General features: G+C 42.6%; 1 protein-coding gene and 1 pseudogene across 2 annotated transcripts; both read left to right on the forward strand.

Annotated features, from left to right (window-relative positions):
• The first annotated feature begins 2735 nt into the window (after positions 1-2735).
• LOC115132608 (protein-serine O-palmitoleoyltransferase porcupine-like) lies at positions 2736-11655 on the forward strand (annotated as a pseudogene).
• Positions 11656-12395: 740 nt separating this feature from the next.
• On the forward strand, positions 12396-19234 carry LOC115132789 (organic solute transporter subunit alpha-like). Of its 2 annotated transcripts, none has more exons than XM_029665529.2 (8): positions 12396-12519; positions 12639-12725; positions 13050-13201; positions 13298-13371; positions 13515-13670; positions 13898-14009; positions 14168-14420; positions 14560-19234. In XM_029665529.2, exons 1-8 carry the CDS (start codon positions 12432-12434, stop codon positions 14979-14981), a joined length of 1344 nt encoding a protein of 447 aa, XP_029521389.1. In that variant the 5' UTR covers positions 12396-12431; the 3' UTR covers positions 14982-19234. The 2 variants fall into 2 exon arrangements, with proteins under 2 accessions (XP_029521389.1, XP_029521390.1); XM_029665530.2 differs by having other exon boundaries at positions 12642-12725.
• Positions 19235-19485: the final 251 nt, after the last annotated feature.

Below are 19485 nucleotides of genomic sequence, written 5' to 3' on the forward strand. Positions count from 1 at the left end.
ATTTCTCGAGTCAGTTGTTCGAATGGACCTAGCTAGCGTGTTCATGTTTCAAACATGTTCTCAAATGCCATTGAAATGGCAGCAGCGGTATGACAAGCAGCACATTCATGAGCATGCAATACGACTTTCCTCAATACGAAGTCCTTGACGACCCACTGTGCTGTCAGACTCAGCATGCCCATGGGGCTGATATCGCTGGTCCAAATGTCAGTCGTGAAGCTAATCGCAGCGATGCTAATACTGCGTAACTCCGGTAGGGCAACATCTGAAAAATAGCGCACTTGGTAGTGTATACCGGTGCTTGACCAGTCAGTGAAAGCCAACCTCACCCACGACAGAAAATGGTTGATTATCTTGCCGTTAATGGATTTTGTCTTTGAAGTTGTCTTGCTGAAATATTCTTACTCTTTCAAATGACTGCTCGACTTGTTGACTGCTCGATCCACACAGCAGACATTGTGGGCTAGGTTAGGAATGCTGTGTTGCAAGTGTAGCGCAACATTTTACATGGCGTCATTACGTCATGTACCTACTCATGTACCTACGTTATGTAGGTACTGTATGCACGTCAGATTTGACATCGGTTTTGCACATCTCTGTTAAACTAGACATCGAGGCTGATATCAATGTTGGCATTTTTAGCCGATGTTGTCATGTTTAGCTAAAATCGGCTGATTCCGATATGTTCACAGATATATCATGCATCCCTAAATTAAACCCTACAAAACTCCATTCATTTTCCCATAGGCTTTGTCCAACTAACCATGGAGGAGTTAGTGCCTACAAAAATGGAGGTGTGCCTTTATTATATACCACGTGCATTTGCTTATGTCTGATTTCGAGACACATGTAAAAGATGAAATACTTCCCAAATTAAATGTTTAACTGTTACTGACAATTATATATTGTAAAACGAGAGGGGGACTTGTTCATTTGAATGCATGCTCGTTTTATTCTTTAAAATTGGAACATGAATTGTATCATTCAAGTAACGACTGAAGTTTGAGTTTATTGATCCCTTCGAGATGTATTGGTGCCCTCGCCACTCTCTTGAAGTCACCCTCAGTTTCGTTGGCAACATGTGACAACGGAGGGCCCTCCGAGCGATTTTTGCTGTTCTATAATTTGTGACACACTGTCCCATGTTGGACAGTGTAGCCAGTGTACGTTAACCGAATGTGAAGAGTCGGAAAACAAATGTTTTCGAGTGTTGGCACGACTAAATCTCTACTAGCGAGATTACGTTATTTGTCAATGGGTTGCTGCCTCTGCCTTGCAACATTATCTCGAGAAATATGCTCCAAGTCAGAGCAAGTTTGCTATTTTTTCCAACCCTGCAACCACTGACATAACAGGAAAAAAACCTAGTTAAAAATGACCGTTTTTAGAGAAACAATCTTTTCATGTCAACAGTTTGACCCTGACACTTTTGTAACAGGAATGTGGCTGGGAAAATGGACTCGCATTGTACATTATTGACAACACAAAATCATGGAGTAGCACATGATTATACAACCTAGGGGCAATTGTATTTTTTAATTGTATTTTTATTTAACCTTTATTTAACCAGGTAGGCCAGTTGAGAACAAGTTCTCATTTACAACTGCGACCTGGCCAAGATAAAGCAAAGCAGTGCGAAAAAAACAACACCGAGTTACACATAAACAAACGTATAGTCAATAACACAAAAATAGAAAAATGTATGTACAGTGTCTGCAAATGTAGAAGAGTAGAGAGGTAGGCAATAAATAGGCCCTAGAGGCGAAAATAATTACAATTTAACATTAATACTGGAGTGATAGATGTGCAAGTAGAGATACTGGGGTGCAAGAGGGTAAGTAATAATATGGGGATGAGGTATCTTGCCTAATAGATCAGACTGTGCTACCAATTATCTACCGGTTGTCTGTGCAGTTGGTCCTTCAGCTGTTTGAAATGTTAGACAAAATATCCACAGGAAATTATAATTTAACCTATTTTTCAGAGTGCCGGTACTGCGGTTAAAATGTCTATCACCTGGCACATGTGCAAAACCATGTAAAGACTTTGGTTTGTATGCATGCGTCGCGTATATGTACTTATCTTTTACACATGCCTTAGGCTATGAGCAAACACATCGTGATTGCCACACACAGAGACCCATGTTTTGAATTCGGTTTAATAATATTTTGTTTAATATTTCAACCAGCTGAAGGACCCACCCCACGGACAATCGGCAGAGTAAGTTCAAATATAACTTTATTCGGTATTCGTGACAGACAAGGGACTTTTAGTTGTTTTTTTCTATGTAAATGCATGGATATGCTGTATACAATGTAAAGATTTACCACATTTTGGGACTATACCAACTTATAATGCATAATAAGGTATACACAAGAAAGCCAAGGCATTAATTGAAATTACATTGACAATTGAACAGTAGGAAATCATACACTTTATTTTTTATTTAACTAGGGAAGTCAGTTAAGAACAAATTCTTATTTACAATGATGACCTACACCGGCCAAACCCGGATGACGCTGGACCAATTGTGCGCCGCCCTATGGGACTCCAATCACGGCCAGTTGTGATACAGTCTGGATTTGAACCAGAGTGTCTGTAGTGGCGCCTCTAGTACTGAGATGCAGTGCCTTAAACCGCTGTGCCATATTGTGACTTTAACATTGATCACTCACTTACAGCTACATTGTTTTCATGTTTCTCCAGTGAGAGCCAGGCATAGTTGAGGCTACACCATGGAGTTCAGCAGGATAGAGTTCTTCCAAGAGCTAGCGGAGAGCTGTGTTCTGCCTACGTCCCAGCAGGGAGTGGAACAGGTCTGGCAGCTTCTGCTCCTCTGCCTGCTCTGTCGACTCCTCTGTAGGCTGGGTGAGTTCACTTGACCAATAACATGATACACTACATGACCAAAAGAATGTGGACAGCTGCATGTCGAACATCTCATTCTAAAATTATGGGCATTAATATGGAGTTGGTCCCCCCCTTGCTGCTATAACAGCCTCCACTCTTCTGGGAAGGCTTTCCCCTATATGTCATAACATTTGCTTCCAGAGACAGTTTGAAACTCGGTAGTAAGCTCTGCAACCAAGGACAGAGGATTTTTACGCACTTCAGCATTTGGCGGTCCTGTTCTGTGAGCTGTGGCCTACCACTTCTCGGCTGAGCCGTTGTTGCTCCTAGACGTTTCCACTTGACAATAACCGCACTTACAGTTGACTAGGGCAGCTCTAGCATGGCAGAAATTTGATGAGCTGACTTGTTGGAAAGGTGGCATCCTATGACGGTGCCACGTTGAAAATAACTGAGCTCTTCAGTAAGGCCATTCTACTGACAATGTCTATGGAGATTGTGCTCGATTTTATGCACCCGTCAGAAACACGTGTGGCTGAAATAGAGGGATAACACAGATGATGTGCCCAACTTTGGGGATACAGTTCCTCTGCCCAGGCATTGCTGACGCATCCCAGATTTTACAACGCCTGGATAGGATGTGTTTAGCTGATAAATGAAATACCTATGTTATAGCAGTCTGGTGCCCAACGACACAGTAAATGAAGTGGCCCGCGACCATTGGTTGACGCATGCAACATCTGAGCAGGGGGAACACAACCAAAGACTGAGTCATGTAATTTATACTTTGCCATGAAGCCATCTGCTGTGTATGGGACACATGTAATAATGACAGATAAATAAGTCCCATACCGAGACCTATAAGCAGCCCAATTCCTACAAAAACCTTTGGTGCCAGCCTGGTATACCTGTATTTAGTATTGCCTGTCCTCCAGTAGGTCTCTTGTCCTCTGTGAAACATCTGGGCTCAGTGGCAGCGGGTCTATATGCCCTCTACCTGTTCTTTGAGCAGTCCACGGTGTGGGTGTTACTGCTCAGTCTGCTCTGCTACTCTGCCTGGTTCCTCAACCGCCACTTCAGCAGCCGAAGAATCTTCCTCTCCGCCACCATCCTCATCTATCTACTCATGGGGTAATGAATAATTAACTCCATCTATAGTTCTTGCTCTATGATAGGCATTGGTGCTGGCACCATCCTCCACTTAACTGTTTTCTCATATTGTTTTCTTACAGGGAGCTGCATATGATTGACACAGTGACCTGGCATAAAATTAGAGGTAAATGTCCTGCAAAGACCATATTTGTCACAAAATCTGAACTTTATTTTCCTGAATTTCTATGAAGCATTACATTTGATAACACATCATTTAATACATTGAACAATATTGAACGATTGGATGGCAAGGCAGTGTGAGACAAGTATGATTTTATGGTTTCAGCCACAGACATCCTCCTGTAGTATTGAATTCGAGGCCTTACTGATGGAACCACTGTGCATGCTTTGCCTGTCATCCGCAATTCCCCAGGTTCTCAGATGGTGTGGGCCATGAAGGGCATTTCTCTGACCTTTGACCTGGACAGAGGCACCGTGCTTGCTGTTCCCAATTCTCTGGAGTTCACAGGCTACATTCTCTTTGTGGGCACTGTCATCTTTGGGCCCTGGGTCAGCTACTCAAGCTACAAAGAGGCCATTGAGAGGCACAAGCTGGTAAGCCACAGCTGAAGAGGTGAAGAAATGTGTTCTCAGTGAACTTGTTGAAAGAAAGCTAACTAGATGCCTGGATAGTACCTGAGTTTACATTTCGCATATAGGCTTATAACATATTGGTCCATATTTACTAATTGTTTGCACTTGTGCAAAAAGTTGACACCACTTTTCACTATATTTAGATCAATATAGCTGCTAAAATCTTTCATTTTTTACATGGTCTTTCTGTCCCCTAGACTTTGGCCTGGCTCCAGACGTTTTCAGTGAGCTGGGTCAAATGCCAGGTGTGCTTGGTGATATCCAACTGCATTGCCCCATACCTCTTCCTCTACTTCATTCCAATCCACGGGGGCGGAGGACTGAGCATGTGAGTGCACATTTCACTGAGCAATTCCTTGGTCATGCCATATCTGTCAGGGCTGTTTCGACATGTGAATGTAGTACAACTTTGTTAGTGATTTCCATTTGATTTGACTTTCTCTGCTTCCAAGAGGCACAAAAGCAAGATAAGGGTTATCGTGACGAAGAAAGTTCTTTAGACAAACACTGGTAGTAGCAGTAGTTAAGTCCTAGCCTAGTAGATCACACTTCAAGATGGCGTCAGTGCATAATGCTATTGCATTATTGCTGAAATGAGAAAAGGCTATAAACAGTATCTTAGAGCTATCTTGTCTGTTTTTCCCCTGTGTGCAGGTGGCTCCACGCCTATGAGAATGCTATATCCTTCCACTTCAGGAACTACTTTGTTGGCCACCTTAGAGAAAGTACTGTGCTAGCAGGGTAGGTTTTACTGAAGACAAGGACAATGTTAAATGGTGAGTTCAATACATAACATCTATGGTTCAGTCAGTATATTATCAATTTGCCCTTTTAACTAAGTGTATGTTTATAATTGCAATATTGTGATTGGATAGTAACGCAATGTGTATGTGCCTATTGTAATATTAGTTTAGGTAGTTTAAGTAATGTGAAAATAATGTGTGTTTGCATGTGCATAGACTCATGCACAAAATGTGTCTTTAGGGATCTTAAAGTGGTTAAGCCTCTCAATGTGGAGTTGCCCAGGTCCCAGGTCCATGGTGCTAGTGGTGACCTCCTGGAACATCCCATGTTACTTTTCAACGCCGATACATGTCATTGGAGGACCCCAAAAAAACGATACGATTAATCGGCCGATTTTTATTTGTATGTATGTGTGTGTGTGATAATGACAATTACAACAATACCGAATGAACACTTTTAATTTAACTTAATATACTAAATAAATAAAGATCAATTTGGTCTCAAATAAATAATGAAACATCAATTTGGTTTAAATAATGCAAAAACAGTGTTGGAGAAGAAAGTAAAAGTGCAATATGTGCCATGTAAAAAAGCTAACGTTCCTTGCTCAGAACATGAGAACATATGAAAGCTGGTGGTTCCTTTTAACATGAGTCTTCAATATTAAGTTAAGAAGTTTTAGGTTGTATTCCTATAATGACTATTTCTCTCTATACCATTTGTATTTCATATACCTTTGACTATTGAATGTTCTTATAGGCACTATAATATTTCCAGCCTAATCTCGGGAGTTGATAGGCGTAACGGCTTTCTTCTGTGGACGAAGGAGAGGACCAAAGCGCAGCGTGGTTAGTGTTCATCATGTTTAAAAAAGAAGATAAACGTGAACACTACAAAATACAAAACAACAAATGTGAAAAAAACAAAACAGTTCTGTCTGGTGCTAACACCTGCCTCTGATTGAGAACCATATCAGGCCAAACATAGAAACGGGAAAACTAGACACACAACATAGAATGCCCACTCAGCTCACATCCTGACCAACACTAAAACAAAGAAAACACAAAAGAACTATGGTCAGAATGTGACAATAGGCTTGAAATCATAAACAGCACTGTGCTTCAAGCATTGCGAAGAGCTGCTGGCAAATGCAGGAAAGTGCTGTTTGAATGAATGCTTACGAGCCTGCTGCTGCCTACCACCGCTCAGTCAGACTGCTCTATAAAATATCAAATCATAGACTTAATTATAATATAATAAACACACAGAAATACGAGCCTTAGGTCATTAATATGGTAAAATACGGAAACTATAATTAAAAAAAAAAAAATTGCTGTTACATTGCACAACCTTCAATGTTATGTAACAATCATGTAGAATTCTGGCAAATTTAATTACGGTCTTTGTTAGGAAGAAATGGTCTTCACACAGATTGCAATGAGCCAGGCGGCATATACCCTAACTATGCTTGCACAGAACGCAAGAAAGGTGACACAATTTCCCTAGTTAATATTGCCTGCTAACATGAATTTCTTTTAACTAAATATGCAGGTTTAAAAATATATACTTGTGTATTGTTTTTAAGAAAGGCATTGATGTTTATGGTTAGGTACATTGGTGCAACGACAGTGATTTTTTCGCAAATGTGCTTGGTAAATCATCACCCGTTTGGCGAAGTAGGCTGTGATTCGATGATAAATTAACAGGCACCGTATTGAGTATTTGCAACGCAGGACAAGCTAGTTAAACTAGTAATATCATCAACTATATGTAGTTAACTAGTGATTATGTTAAGTTTAATGCTAGCTAGCAACTTACCTTGGCTCCTTGCTGCACTCACGTAACAGGTGGTCAGCCTGCCATGCAATCTCCTCGTGGAGTGCAATGTAATCGGCCATAATCGGCGTCCAAAAATGCCCATTACCGATTGTTTTGAAAACTTGAAATCGTCCCTAATTAATCGACCATGCCGATTTAATTGGTCGACCTCTAGATTAGATAGAAATGTTAAAACTATAGGCCTTGTTTAACCAAACCAGGTTAGAATGTTTTTGCGATATTAAAATGTCAACTGTTTACTGTGTCTTTCCCCCATTTTGTTATGCAGATGTTTTAAAAAATGCGTTGAAACTTGGCACATTTCCTTCCATCATTGTGACTTACACAGCCAGTGCCTTGCTACACGTGAGTATGAGTCAACCAACTCAGTGAATTCATCTTACGTGATGACTCAAAGGTCACCATCGCACTTGAATACTGCTCTGTGTTTTTAGTATGATTTTGAAAATGTCCCTGCTTGATCCCTCTGGCTGAGGCCAAAGTGAAGTGTTGGTTGAGTTGCTTCCTCTGTTGTGAAGCCAATCTGACATTTAGTTTCTTCTAGGGCATGAGTTTCCATCTTGGGGCCGTGCTGCTGTCTCTGGGCTTCATCACTTATGTGGAACATGGTAAAGTTACTTCTATCTGCTTTTCACATTCACCTGCTCACTGGTTTTGCATTGGCATCACCTTAGTTGTCTTTCCATCTTCTGTCAGTTCTGAGGGAGAGGCTGGCAGCCATTTTTAGCGCCTGTATCCTGTCCAAACAGTGTCCCACCAATTGCTGCCATCAGCACCAGAAGGTACATGCTTGTCACATCCAGGACTGTTTAACACCCATGTTTATATTTCATATTTTGACCGTGCATTCCATAAGAGACCCTATTGTTAATTGCATATTCAAATCAAACTTTATTTGCCACATGCGCTATATACAATGCTTGCTTACTTACAAGCCCTTAACCAACAGTGCAGTACAAGAAGAAAAAAATATTTACCAAGTAGGCTATAATAAAAAGTAATATAATAAGAATAACAATAACGAGGCTATAATAAGGGGGCACCGGTACGGAGTCAGTGTGCAGGGGTACAGGCTAGTTGAGGTAATCTGTACATGTAGGTGGGGGCAAAGTGACTATGCATAGGTAAAAGGTTTTGTCGTACCCTCTTCACGACTGTCTTGGTATGTTTGGATCATGATAATTTGTTGGTGATGTGGACACCAACAAAGTCGTGTTTGTCACATCCAGGACTTTGGAGTCGTGTTTGGCCACGCAGTCGTGGGTGAACAGGGAATACAGGAGGGGAATAAGTACACACCCCTGAGGGGCTCCAGTGTTAAGGATCAGCATGGCAGATATGTTGTTGCCTACTCTTACCACCTGGGGTTGGCCCATCAGGAAGTCCAGGATCCAGTTGCAGAGGGAGGTGTTTAGTCTTAGAGTCCTTAGCTTACTGATGAGCTTTGTGGGCACTATGGTGTTGAACACTGAGCTGTAGTCGATGAACAGCATTCTCACATGGGTGTTCCTTTTGTCCAGGTGAGAAAGGTCGGTGTGGAGTGCGATTGAGATTGCGTCATCTGTGGATCTGTTTGGGCGGTATGCGAATTGGAGTGGGTCTAGGGTTTCCGAGAGGATGCTGTTGATGTGAGCCATGATCATCTTTTCAAAACACTTCATGGCTACCGACGTGAGTGCCATGGGGCGGTAATCATTTAGGCAGGTTACCTTCGCTTCCTTGGGCACAGGGACTATGGTGGGCTGCTTGAAACATGTAGGTATTACAGACTCGGTCAGGGAGAGGTTGAAAATGTCAGTGAAGACACTTGACAGTTGGTCCGCGCATCCTTTGAGTACCCATCCTGGTAATCCGTTTGGCCCAGCGGCTTTGTGAATGTTGAGCTGTTTAAAGGTTTTGTTCACATTGGCTACTGAGAGCGTGATCATGCAGTCATCCAGAACAGCAGGTGCTCTTGTGCATGCTTCAGTGTTGCTTGCCTCGAAGCGAGCATAAAAGACATTTAGCTTGTCTGGTAGGCTCGCATCACTGGGCAGCTCGCGTCTGGGTTTCCCATTGTAGTCCATAATAGTTTTCAAGCCCTTCCACGTTCGACGAGCGTCAGAGCCGGTGTAGTAGGATTCAATCTTAATTCTGTATTGATGCTTTGCTTGTTTGATGGTTCGTCTGAGGGATTATTCTCCCGCTCCTTGAAAGCGGCAGCTCTAGCCTTTAGCTCGATGCGGATGTTGCCTGTAATCCATGGCTTCTGGTTGGGATGTGTACATACAGTTACTGTGGGGATGACGTCATCGATGCACTTATTGATGAAGCCGATGACTGAGGTGGTGTATTCCTCAATGCCATTGGATGAATCCCGGAACATATTCCAGTCTGTGCTAGCAAAACAGTCCTGTAGTGTAGCATCCGTGTCATCTGACCACTTCCGTATTGAGTGAGTCACGGGTACATCCTGCTTTAGTTTTTGCTTGTAAGCTGGAATCAGGAGAATAGAATTGTGGTCAAATTTGCCAAATGGAGGGTGGGGGACAGCTTTGTATGCATCTGTGTGTGGAGTAAATGTGGTCTAGGATTGTTTTTTTGTGTGTTTTCCCCCCCTGGTTTCACGTGGCATGCTGGTAAAACGGATTTAAGTTTGCCTGCATTAAACTCCCGCCACTAGGAGCACCGCTTCTGGTAATAATTTTCTTCTTTGCTTATGGCCTTAGAGTTGGTTGAGAGCGGTCTTAGTGCCCGCTTTGCTTTGTGGTGGTAAATAGACGGCTACGAGTAATACAGGTGAGAACTCTCTTGGTAGATTGTGTGGTCGACAGCTTATCATAAGGTACTCTACTTCAGGCGAGCAATACCTTGACTTCTTTCATATTAGACATCGCGCACCAGCTGTTATTGACATAAAGACAGACACCCCTACCCCTCGTCTTACCAGAGGTAGCGTCTCTGTTCTGCCGGGGGTGCATTGAAAAATCTGCCAGCTCTATATTGTCAGTTTCTTTGTTCAGCCACGTCTCGGTGAAACATAAGATGTTACGGTTTAATGTCCCGTTGGCAGGATAATCTTAATAGGTCATCAATTTTATTTTCTAACGATTGCACGTTAGCAAGGAGAATGGAAGGCATTGGGAGTTTACTCGCTTGCGTCCGGATTCTCAGAAGGATCCCCGATCTGCGTTCCCTTTTCCGGCGTCTTTTCTTGACCCCGAAGGCGTGGATCTGGGCCTGCTCCATTGAAAGCAGGATATCCTTCTCGTCAGACTCGTTAAAGAAAAAAGTTTCTTCCAGTCTGCGATGAGTAATCGCTTTTCTGATGTCCAGAAGTTATTTTCGGTCATAAGAGACGGTAGCAGCAACATTATGTACACAAGTTTAAAAAATAAGTTACAGAAAATACAAAAAAATAACAAAATTGCACAATTGATTTGGAGAATGTAAAACGTCAGCCATGTTCTTCGGCGCCATCATATCACTTATATTAAATTGGTCCAAGTGGGGGGAGTGAGCTAGCTAGTGCACATAGCATGGAGAAAGTTGGGGATTCAGAACACCGCCCTGGTGTAGTGAATGGTCTGCATCTCTTTCTTGTATGAGCTATGGGTGTATGGGATCAACATGACCTTCAGTGCCATGGCCATCTTCCATCTGACATACCTGGGCTCCCTGTTTGACGCTGACATAGAAAACTTGGCTGCAGAGGAGGTAAGACACACCAAAGAACTGCTACAACTGCCTGGGGCCAAGTTAATGGAGAACATAATAATTAACAGTGGTCTACATGAACTGCATGAATGTATTACTTCTACAAATTTAGTCACCGTTGTCGTCCTCTTCCTCCTCAGGGTTATGTGGCCAACCACAGCATTCAGAAGTGGTCAGAGTTGAGCTGGGCCAGCCACTGGCTGGTCTTCGCCTGCAGGGTATTCTACCGCCTCATTCAGTGATCTCAGTTGACAGAAGGTCTGGACTGAACAGAAGACAATAGCCTGGTTCAAAAAGAACCCTTAGCTCACGGGTGGGCCATCTTACCTGGTATAGGCTGGTGTGGGTGAAGACTTAATGGACACAGAGTAGCTTAGTGTGGGGCCAGGATGATTGTCCCACTCCATCATGATTGGAAGAATGCTGCTTTGTTTACTGGGGTCTTGCTGTATTCGTTTGTTTGGTAAACACTTAAGAACCAGTCACTCACTAGTTCAATGTCATGATGTATCACACTGTTGAGATGAGAACCAGCTGTAGGCTGAAGATTCATCAGTGGTTTCTGTAAAGGCTACTGTTCTTTCAGGGCTTTGTAGTTTGATCACACACAATGCTATAGGAATATTGATGTATCTGTGTATATCAGTAGCACTATGATTTTTGTTTTTGTTCATTATACAGTATATTTGGTCAGTGATGTTTATATAATACATTATGTTCTCAATGGAGGTACATTTTTCAACTGTATCTGTTTTTCTAATAAAAGGCTATTTTTTTCTAGTTCTGTTGCCCTACTTACACATGAATAAATGAAGGGTTTATTTGATGGATGGTAAAACACACGTCCTAGTTGCAGTATTTATTCATCAAGGCTCAGGCAGATTATTGCAAAGTATTGTACAGTCTTTTGCTGCTAATTGAATAATTTAAAATGCCACATGAATATTATGGTTAGTACATCAAGAAGATGAAGCTGCACTGCAGAAATAGCTCCGTCATTTCCTGGTTGCTAAAATTTGAATAGTTCACTTCATTTCAGGTTGTGACAAAACAAGCACGTATAGCGTAGAGAATCATTGTACCATCTAAACCCGCTGTGAAATATCTTTTCCATAACCAAAAATATTTTATTTTCAACTGTTTGAAGCTGGTGCACAAAACCGAAAGTAAAAGTTTCAAAAACGAAAGACAGAGAAGCATAGAAATAAAACAGATCTTCTTAGACTTTCTTTCAATGATGACAGATCTATAACTCACATTTCTGTGTGAATTTGGTCAGGTTGCCCAAAAAGTTACATATTGCAGCTTTAATCTTAAGTATTCAAAAGAGTACTATGCTTATTATAACAGTTAAGTGTCCTGCACAAAGACTATTTACTATCATTTCTTATCTCAGACAATATTTTCACCACGTAGCTTGTTTGGATCCCCCTCATGGTCGGTTCAGAAACAACACAAGTTGACACATTCCAGAGTGGACTTGGCTCCCTACCTGTCGGTTTACCTGTGTTTAGGCAATCATTACTCACTGCTATCGGAAAGGAATCGTTCAGACAATGATGCCACCTCAACACGGAACTGACAAGACACCCACCAAGTGTCCGTTTTCGGAGAACAGAAAAACAATCAGTCTTTCTATAGGAGGTCAGTCAGTTCAAATTGAATTGTCCTTTCTGAAATGTGACGGATATCTGGTTTTATAGAAAGCCTACTCTAGATTCTGTTCTATTCATGAGTCTGGCGTTTGTGATGTTTGTTGGTAGTAGGAACTGTACTCCCTGAGAAGATGAGAGGAGACAACTGCAGCTGGTTAGGAGCAGAGATCCCACTGTCATGGGAGTTGTTCAGGGGTAAGACCAGCATTTATGCATTCACACAAACTATATGGGTTATGTTATTGACTGGCCAGAGATTACTTTATTTTTTTTTGTTCATTGGATCTGACACACATTAGGTTCTGTGTGATAGGTCTGTGCTTGAAGGCACCAGAAAGTGAAAAAATGCCCAAAACTGCGCAATGCTTTTTTCAATGCTTTGTCTATGTGCAATATTAGTGTTAGCCGTCTTAGATTCTGAGTGATAACTTAGTCATCCTCTGCTACACCAGCCCTTCTAGTCTGTGTTGTATATGATCTGTCCCACCACTAGTCCATGTATTGTGTGTTTGTCCTCAGTGGTCAAGGATGAGCTCTGGTTGTTTATCATTCCTGCCGGTTTTGCTGTGATCATTCTGGCCCTGTTCCTAGAAGAGGTGGGCTTCTTCCTGCGTCACGTGCCCTCCTCCAGACGCCGGTGCCTCTACCTGTGGATACTGGGCATGTACCCGGTAAAGGGACACCTCCTTTTTGCCACACATTTTATTTTTTTAATCGGATAAGTATTTGTACATTTTGTCCAACTTCACTCATTCTCTTTCGGTCAGGTCTTTGGATTAACCTCCATCATTGCACTGTATGTTCCTCGCTCCTCCTCACTTTGTAATTTCATAGCTTCTCTGTAAGTATCGAGTACAACCATTTTTTTCACCATCACAATGCTTGCGTACAAACTTAAAGTTGACGGAAACATTATTCACGTCATTCTGTGCTAAAAACCTCCAGTAAAACAAACTAGCTCTCTGTCTGTCTGTTTCTCTCAAGGTACCACTCAATCACTCTGCTAAAGTTTATGGGGCTCATCACAGACTTCTTTGGGGGAAAGGCCCGCATGCTGGAGATCTTAGCTGGAGAGCAGGGTTCTCCAGATCCATTCCCATGTTGCTGCTGCTGTTGCCTCCCTATGATAGCGATCAACAGGTACTTTACCAATGGATGTCCTCATCCCCAGTGTGCACATCTATATCGCGATAATGATAGATTCATAAGATATTGCCGTACCGTGATAATGGTAGATACACAATATATTGCTGTAACTGCCCCATATCGCAATATTGGTGAATGCACAATATAGTTGCCATTATCGTATTAATGATAAATACACAATATATTGCTGTAATCGCCCCCACTCCACTACCCCTCCATAGGACCAGCCTGGGGTGGATGATGGCTGCTGTGCTTCAACTGTCTGTGGTCAGAACCATCCTGTTCTTTGTCACTCTGGTCCTCTGGACAGATGAGCAGCATGACTATGAACATGTGAGTGGCAAGCATATACTGCAAGACATATTTGCATTATAACCATTCTCTGTGTGTCCTTAATTTAACCAGGTGAGTCCGTGGTTAATAAGTCAATGAGTTAATTATACAAGTAGATGCTGCTATTTGTTAAACCATACCCATGTCATTTTTCACAGGTGGATTCTGTCAATCCCAATGTGTACGTGAATGCCATCATAAGCGTGTCTACCTTCCTGTCTTTCTATGGCCACTTGCTGTTTTACAAGGCCACCAAAAAGGCTCTGCCTGGCTATGGGCTGAGGGCCAAGTTTGTCTGTATCATTGTAGTGTTGGTGCTGTGTGGCCTTCAGAATGGAATCCTGGAGACCATGGGGGCCCTGGAGGTGGTGCCCTGCTCCCCTCCCTTCTCTGTTCTCATGCGTTCCCAGTGTAAGTGCACCGTGATGGAATTTATCCCCCATACATCTCCCTCCCGATATCATCTCCATGTCAATATTGTTACAGTGGAGAGAAATGCATATTAGGAAATGATCAATGTGACATCTATTTTATTCTCTTCCTCTCTCAGTAATTTACCACTACTCTGTGATTGTGGAGATGTTCTGCATATGCCTCTTTGCCCGCCACACGTTCCGTAAGGTGGAGCCCAGTCCGGAGGAGACCTTTGGGTTGGAGGAGAGGCCCCACAGAGTTATGCTACTGGAGAAGGCAGTTCAGACTGAGGACGTGGTGCCACTCAGGGAGAACCCCTGGCCTGGCTGGTGCGGCGCTGGTGTCTCCAATCCCGACTATAACAGTGACAGCAGTGAGGACAGCCTCTGTAAGATCGAACACGACTCCCTGGATCGCTTCCCTTTCCCTCTTCAACCCAGACGTCAAAAGATGATGCCAGAGAAGGTAACTGATGAAAGTGCCACTTTGGAGCTGTCCAAACTGACTGTTACTGCTGACATCAACTTTGCGGAGTCTAGGGATGTTACTGTTGTATGACACTATGGAATGGACTGTCCTGGAATCTCCTAACAGGAGAGCAACATGGGTCACCTCCAGGAAATGGAAGAGAGACACCACACCGCTTGAGGTAGTACCTTGCCCAGTTTTTATTTTTATGTATATTGAGATCATGCATTTATTCATTCCTCAGCTGAATGAAGATGGTAGCTAATGGTGTGGTAGGATATTTTTGTTCTACTCATAATTTCTTGCCTACATTTTATATTGAGCATGCTCAGTACATTTTGTTTTGCAATGTTATCTCAAAAAGCCAATACATTTTTTTAAAGCCTATTACACAATACTTTCAGAGGTATTCATCAGTCTCTCATGCCTTCTCTCAAAACTTACAATAAACCTTTGGAGTTTGAAATGAATTTGATTACCTTAATGGGTACATTTCATGTAATATTGAATACAAAGTAAACACTAATAGAATCTGTTCCTTGGAGTAGATGGTATTTGCTCCATGAGCTTCTCAAACCACACACACAGTATGCCTCTGGCCTAGCCTTCCCTCTGAAGTACATTGATACCAAAGATAAGTCTCATATTATCAACTAAAACGTAAAAAATATTTTAAGTAGTTAACTCTGGCTCGGTGCTCGACTTGGGCCGGAGCGCTGTACCGGCACTACTAATTTTTGGGGAATTGCATACCGGATCTGCATTGAATAAAAATAGAGTACTACAGTATGAGTCATAATACCCATATCCACGGGAAGTAGGGGTGCTGAGGGTGCCCCCCCCCTCACTTTGATAACATTTGCAGAACCCCTATCCCCCAAACTAAACTCAACAAAAAAAGAAATGTCCCTTTTTCAGGACCCTGTCTTTCAAAGATAATTCATAAAAATCCAAATAACTTCACAGATCTTGATTGTAAAGGGTTTAAACACTGTTTCCTATGCTTGTTTAATGAACCATAAACAATTAATGAACATCCAATTTGTAAGTCGCTCTGGATAAGAGCGTCTGCTAAATGACTTAAATGTAAATGTAAATGCACCTGTGGAACAGTTGTTAATTAAGACACTAACAGTTTACAGACAGTAGGCAATTAAGGTCACAATTATGAAAACTTAGGACACTAAAGAGGCCTTTCTACTGACTCTGAAAAACACCAAAAGAAAGTTGCCCAGGGTCCATGCTCATCTGCGTGAACCTGCCTTAGGCATGCTGCAAGGAGGAATGAGGACTGCAGATGTGGCCAGGGCAATAAATTGCAATGTCTGTACTGTGAGACGCCTAAGACAGCACTACAGGGAGACAGGACGGACAGCTGATCATCCTCGCAGTGGCAGACCACACGTAACAACACCTGCACAGGATCGGTACATCCGAACATCACATCTGTGGGACAGGTACAGGATGGCAACAACAACTGCCCAAGTTACACCAGGAATGCACAATCCCTCCATCAGTACTCAGACTGTCCGCAATAGGCTGATAGAAGCTGGACTGATGTCTTGTAGGCCTGTTGTAAGGCAGGTCCTCACCAGACATCACCGGCAACAACGTCGCCTATGGGCACAAACCCACCGTCGCTGGACCAGACAGGACTGGCAAAAAGTGCTCTTTGCTGACGAGTCGCGGTTCTGTCTCACCAGGGGTGATAGTCGGATTTGCGTTTATCGTCGAGGGAATGAGCGCTACACCGAGGCCTGTACTCTGGAGCGGGATCGAGGTGGAGGGTCCGTCATGGTCTGGGGTGGTGTGTCACAGCATCGTCGGACTGAGCTTTTCGTCATTGCAGGCAATCTCAACGCTGTGCATTACAGGGAAGACATCCTCCTCCCTCATGTGGTACGCTTCCTGCAGGCTCATCCTGACGTGACCCTCCAGCATGACAATGCCACCAGCCATACTGCTCGTTCTATGCATGATTTCCTGAAAGACAGGAATGTCAGTGTTCTGCCATGGCCAGCGAAGAGCCCGGATCTCAATCCCATTGAGCATGTCTGGGACCTGTTGGATCGGAGGGTGAGGGCTAGGGCCATTCCCCCCAGAAATGTCCGGGAACTTGCAGGTGCCTTGGTGGAAGTGGGGTAACATCTCACAGCAGGAACTGGCAAATCTGGTGCAGTCCATAAGGAGATACACTGCAGTACTTAATGCAGTTGGTGGCCACACCAGATACGGACTTACTTCTGATTTTGATCCCCCCTTTGTTCAGGGACACATTATTCCATTTCTGTTAGTCACATGTCTGTGGAACTTGTTCAGTTTGTCTCAGTTGTTGACTCTTGTTATGTTCATACAAATATTTACACGTTTGCTGAAAATAAACGTAGTTGACAGCGAGGACGTTTCTTTTTTTGTTGAGTTTAGTTCTCGCGGCTATGATAATACCCATAAAACCTAGCGGTCAAACAGGGAAATGGTTCCAATCAATTTTCCACCATTTGTTTTATGGGACACCTCCACTCTGGGGCACTATGGGGAGTGGGCATTCATTTTCTGATTCGGCATTGTTCAAGTTTATTTGCTGCGAGGCTGTGAATCTGTGCATGACAGTAGGCTGTTCGAGATTGTGCATATTGAAAAGGCGCCAACCTGAATGGGCATGATGTGCTGTTCCAAGTTGTCAAATTAGGGTTTGTAAGGTTATGAAAAGTAATGGAAATTAGTGTCATACTCTTGTTAATGTAATTCATTTAGACACATTTAAATATGATCAATCACTTAAAAATCTACATATCAACCGTTATCGGAATGACTCTTCAGTGCGTATCTGTGTGTGCCAGTGCAAGTGGGCCGTTGCCTAAGAGGAGAGTTCAACATTTCAGCTGCAGGTGTAAAATAATGACAGTATCTAGATAGCCAATTCAAAACATAACTTGTAGCAGCTGACCAATCATTAAAGTAGTTGTCGCCTTTCCACTGACCTAAATAAATCTGCGCCATTGGAAAGCTGTGATTCCCCTCTAAACAATAGTCATAATTGCGACAATGTTAAAAATATTCAACAAATATCATAATTGACAAATAACGTGCCGTGCATAGATCTCCCCTGAAACATTAATATTTTTTGCCTTATATATAAACAATGAGTGAATCATTTTATAAAGATAGCCAAAAATATTGATGTTGTAATGCAATATTTTATGTCAAGGGTGGCAACCATCTTCCAGGATAGCTACTGGGTGTGCAGGCTTTTGTTCTAGCCCTGCTCTAACGACATTGTAGCCTAAACATAATCTGCTCAACACGACCTTGATAAGCGAACTTGGGTATTTCAGGGCTGGATCAAAAGCCAAGCCTGCACACCCAGGAGCTATCCAGATGGAGGGTTGACAACATGTGACTAACAGTGCAGTTCTACTTTGTGGGGGGGTTAAGTGCCTTGCCTTGATCAAGGGCACAACAGCAGGAGATGGTAGGCCTACATGGGATCAGACGCTGTAGGCTATAATAGTCATGAACATTTGGTTAAAAGTCATAAAATGTGTATGAACCCTTTAACATTGAATAATCAGAGGTCTCTATAGCATAATGTAAGCTGCGAATTTCAGTGAACATAGTCTAGACAGACAGACTTGGAAAAAGACAGCTCTTGCACTACTTTCATCCTAAATCAAGCACTGCTTTGGCTACAAACTGAAATGGTCCACCCACACAGAAAGTGTGGTAAAGAAGGTGCAACAGCGCCTCTTCAACCTCAGGAGGCTGAAGAACTTTGGCTTGTCACCTAAAACCCTCAGACTTCTACAGATGCACAATTGAGAGCATCCTGTCGGGCTGTATCACCGCCTGGTACGGTAACATCACCGCCCACAACCGCAGGGCTCTCCAAAGGGTTGTGCGGTCTGCACAACGCATCACCGGGGGCAAACTACCTGCCCTCCAGAACACCTAGAGCACCCGATGTCACAGGAAGGCCAAAAAGATCTTCAAGGACAACAACCACCCGAGCCACTGCTTGTTAAACAGCCATCACTAACAGAGAGGCTGCTGCCTACGTACAGACTTGAAATCATTGGCCACTTTAATAAATGTATCACTAGTCACTTTAATAATGTTTACTTATATTGCATTATTCATCTCATATGTATATTTTATTCCTTCTATTGCATCTTGCCTAAGCCGCTCAGGCATTGCTCATTCATATATTTATATATTCCTATTCCATTCCTTTACTTAGATTTGCGTATATTAGATAATTGTTGTGAAATTGTTAGATTACTTGTTATATATTGCTGCACTATCGGAACTAGAGGCACAAGTGATTCGCTACTCTCGCATTACATCTAACAATGTGTACATGACCAATACACTTTGATTTGATTTTCAACTCCCATGCATGTAGTAGAGCCAATTTTGAAATTGTGTGTCTACTGCACCCTCTAGTGTTACACATTTCAAATGATTTAATTAATAAATAAGGATATGTTTTATTTTTTCCACCAATATTCGCTGAACATGTGTGAATGACTATTATTTTTTCCATACCTTGCTGATCTTGCAAAACGATTACATATTTGCAAAGTTTTGCAGTCGC

This window comes from Oncorhynchus nerka, linkage group LG7 (genome assembly GCF_034236695.1).
Source record: "Oncorhynchus nerka isolate Pitt River linkage group LG7, Oner_Uvic_2.0, whole genome shotgun sequence".
Taxonomy (NCBI): Eukaryota; Metazoa; Chordata; class Actinopteri; order Salmoniformes; family Salmonidae; genus Oncorhynchus; species Oncorhynchus nerka.

Bases quoted from the DNA above. Each gene is read 5' to 3' on its own strand.
- LOC115132789 (XM_029665529.2), top strand. From the start codon at position 12,432: ATGATGCCACCTCAACACGGAACTGACAAGACACCCACCAAGTGTCCG. The intron at 12,726-13,049 runs GTAAGACCAGCA...GTTTGTCCTCAG, and splicing joins GTCATGGGAGTTGTTCAGGG to TGGTCAAGGATGAGCTCTGG. The intron at 14,010-14,167 runs GTGAGTGGCAAG...CATTTTTCACAG, and splicing joins AGCAGCATGACTATGAACAT to GTGGATTCTGTCAATCCCAA.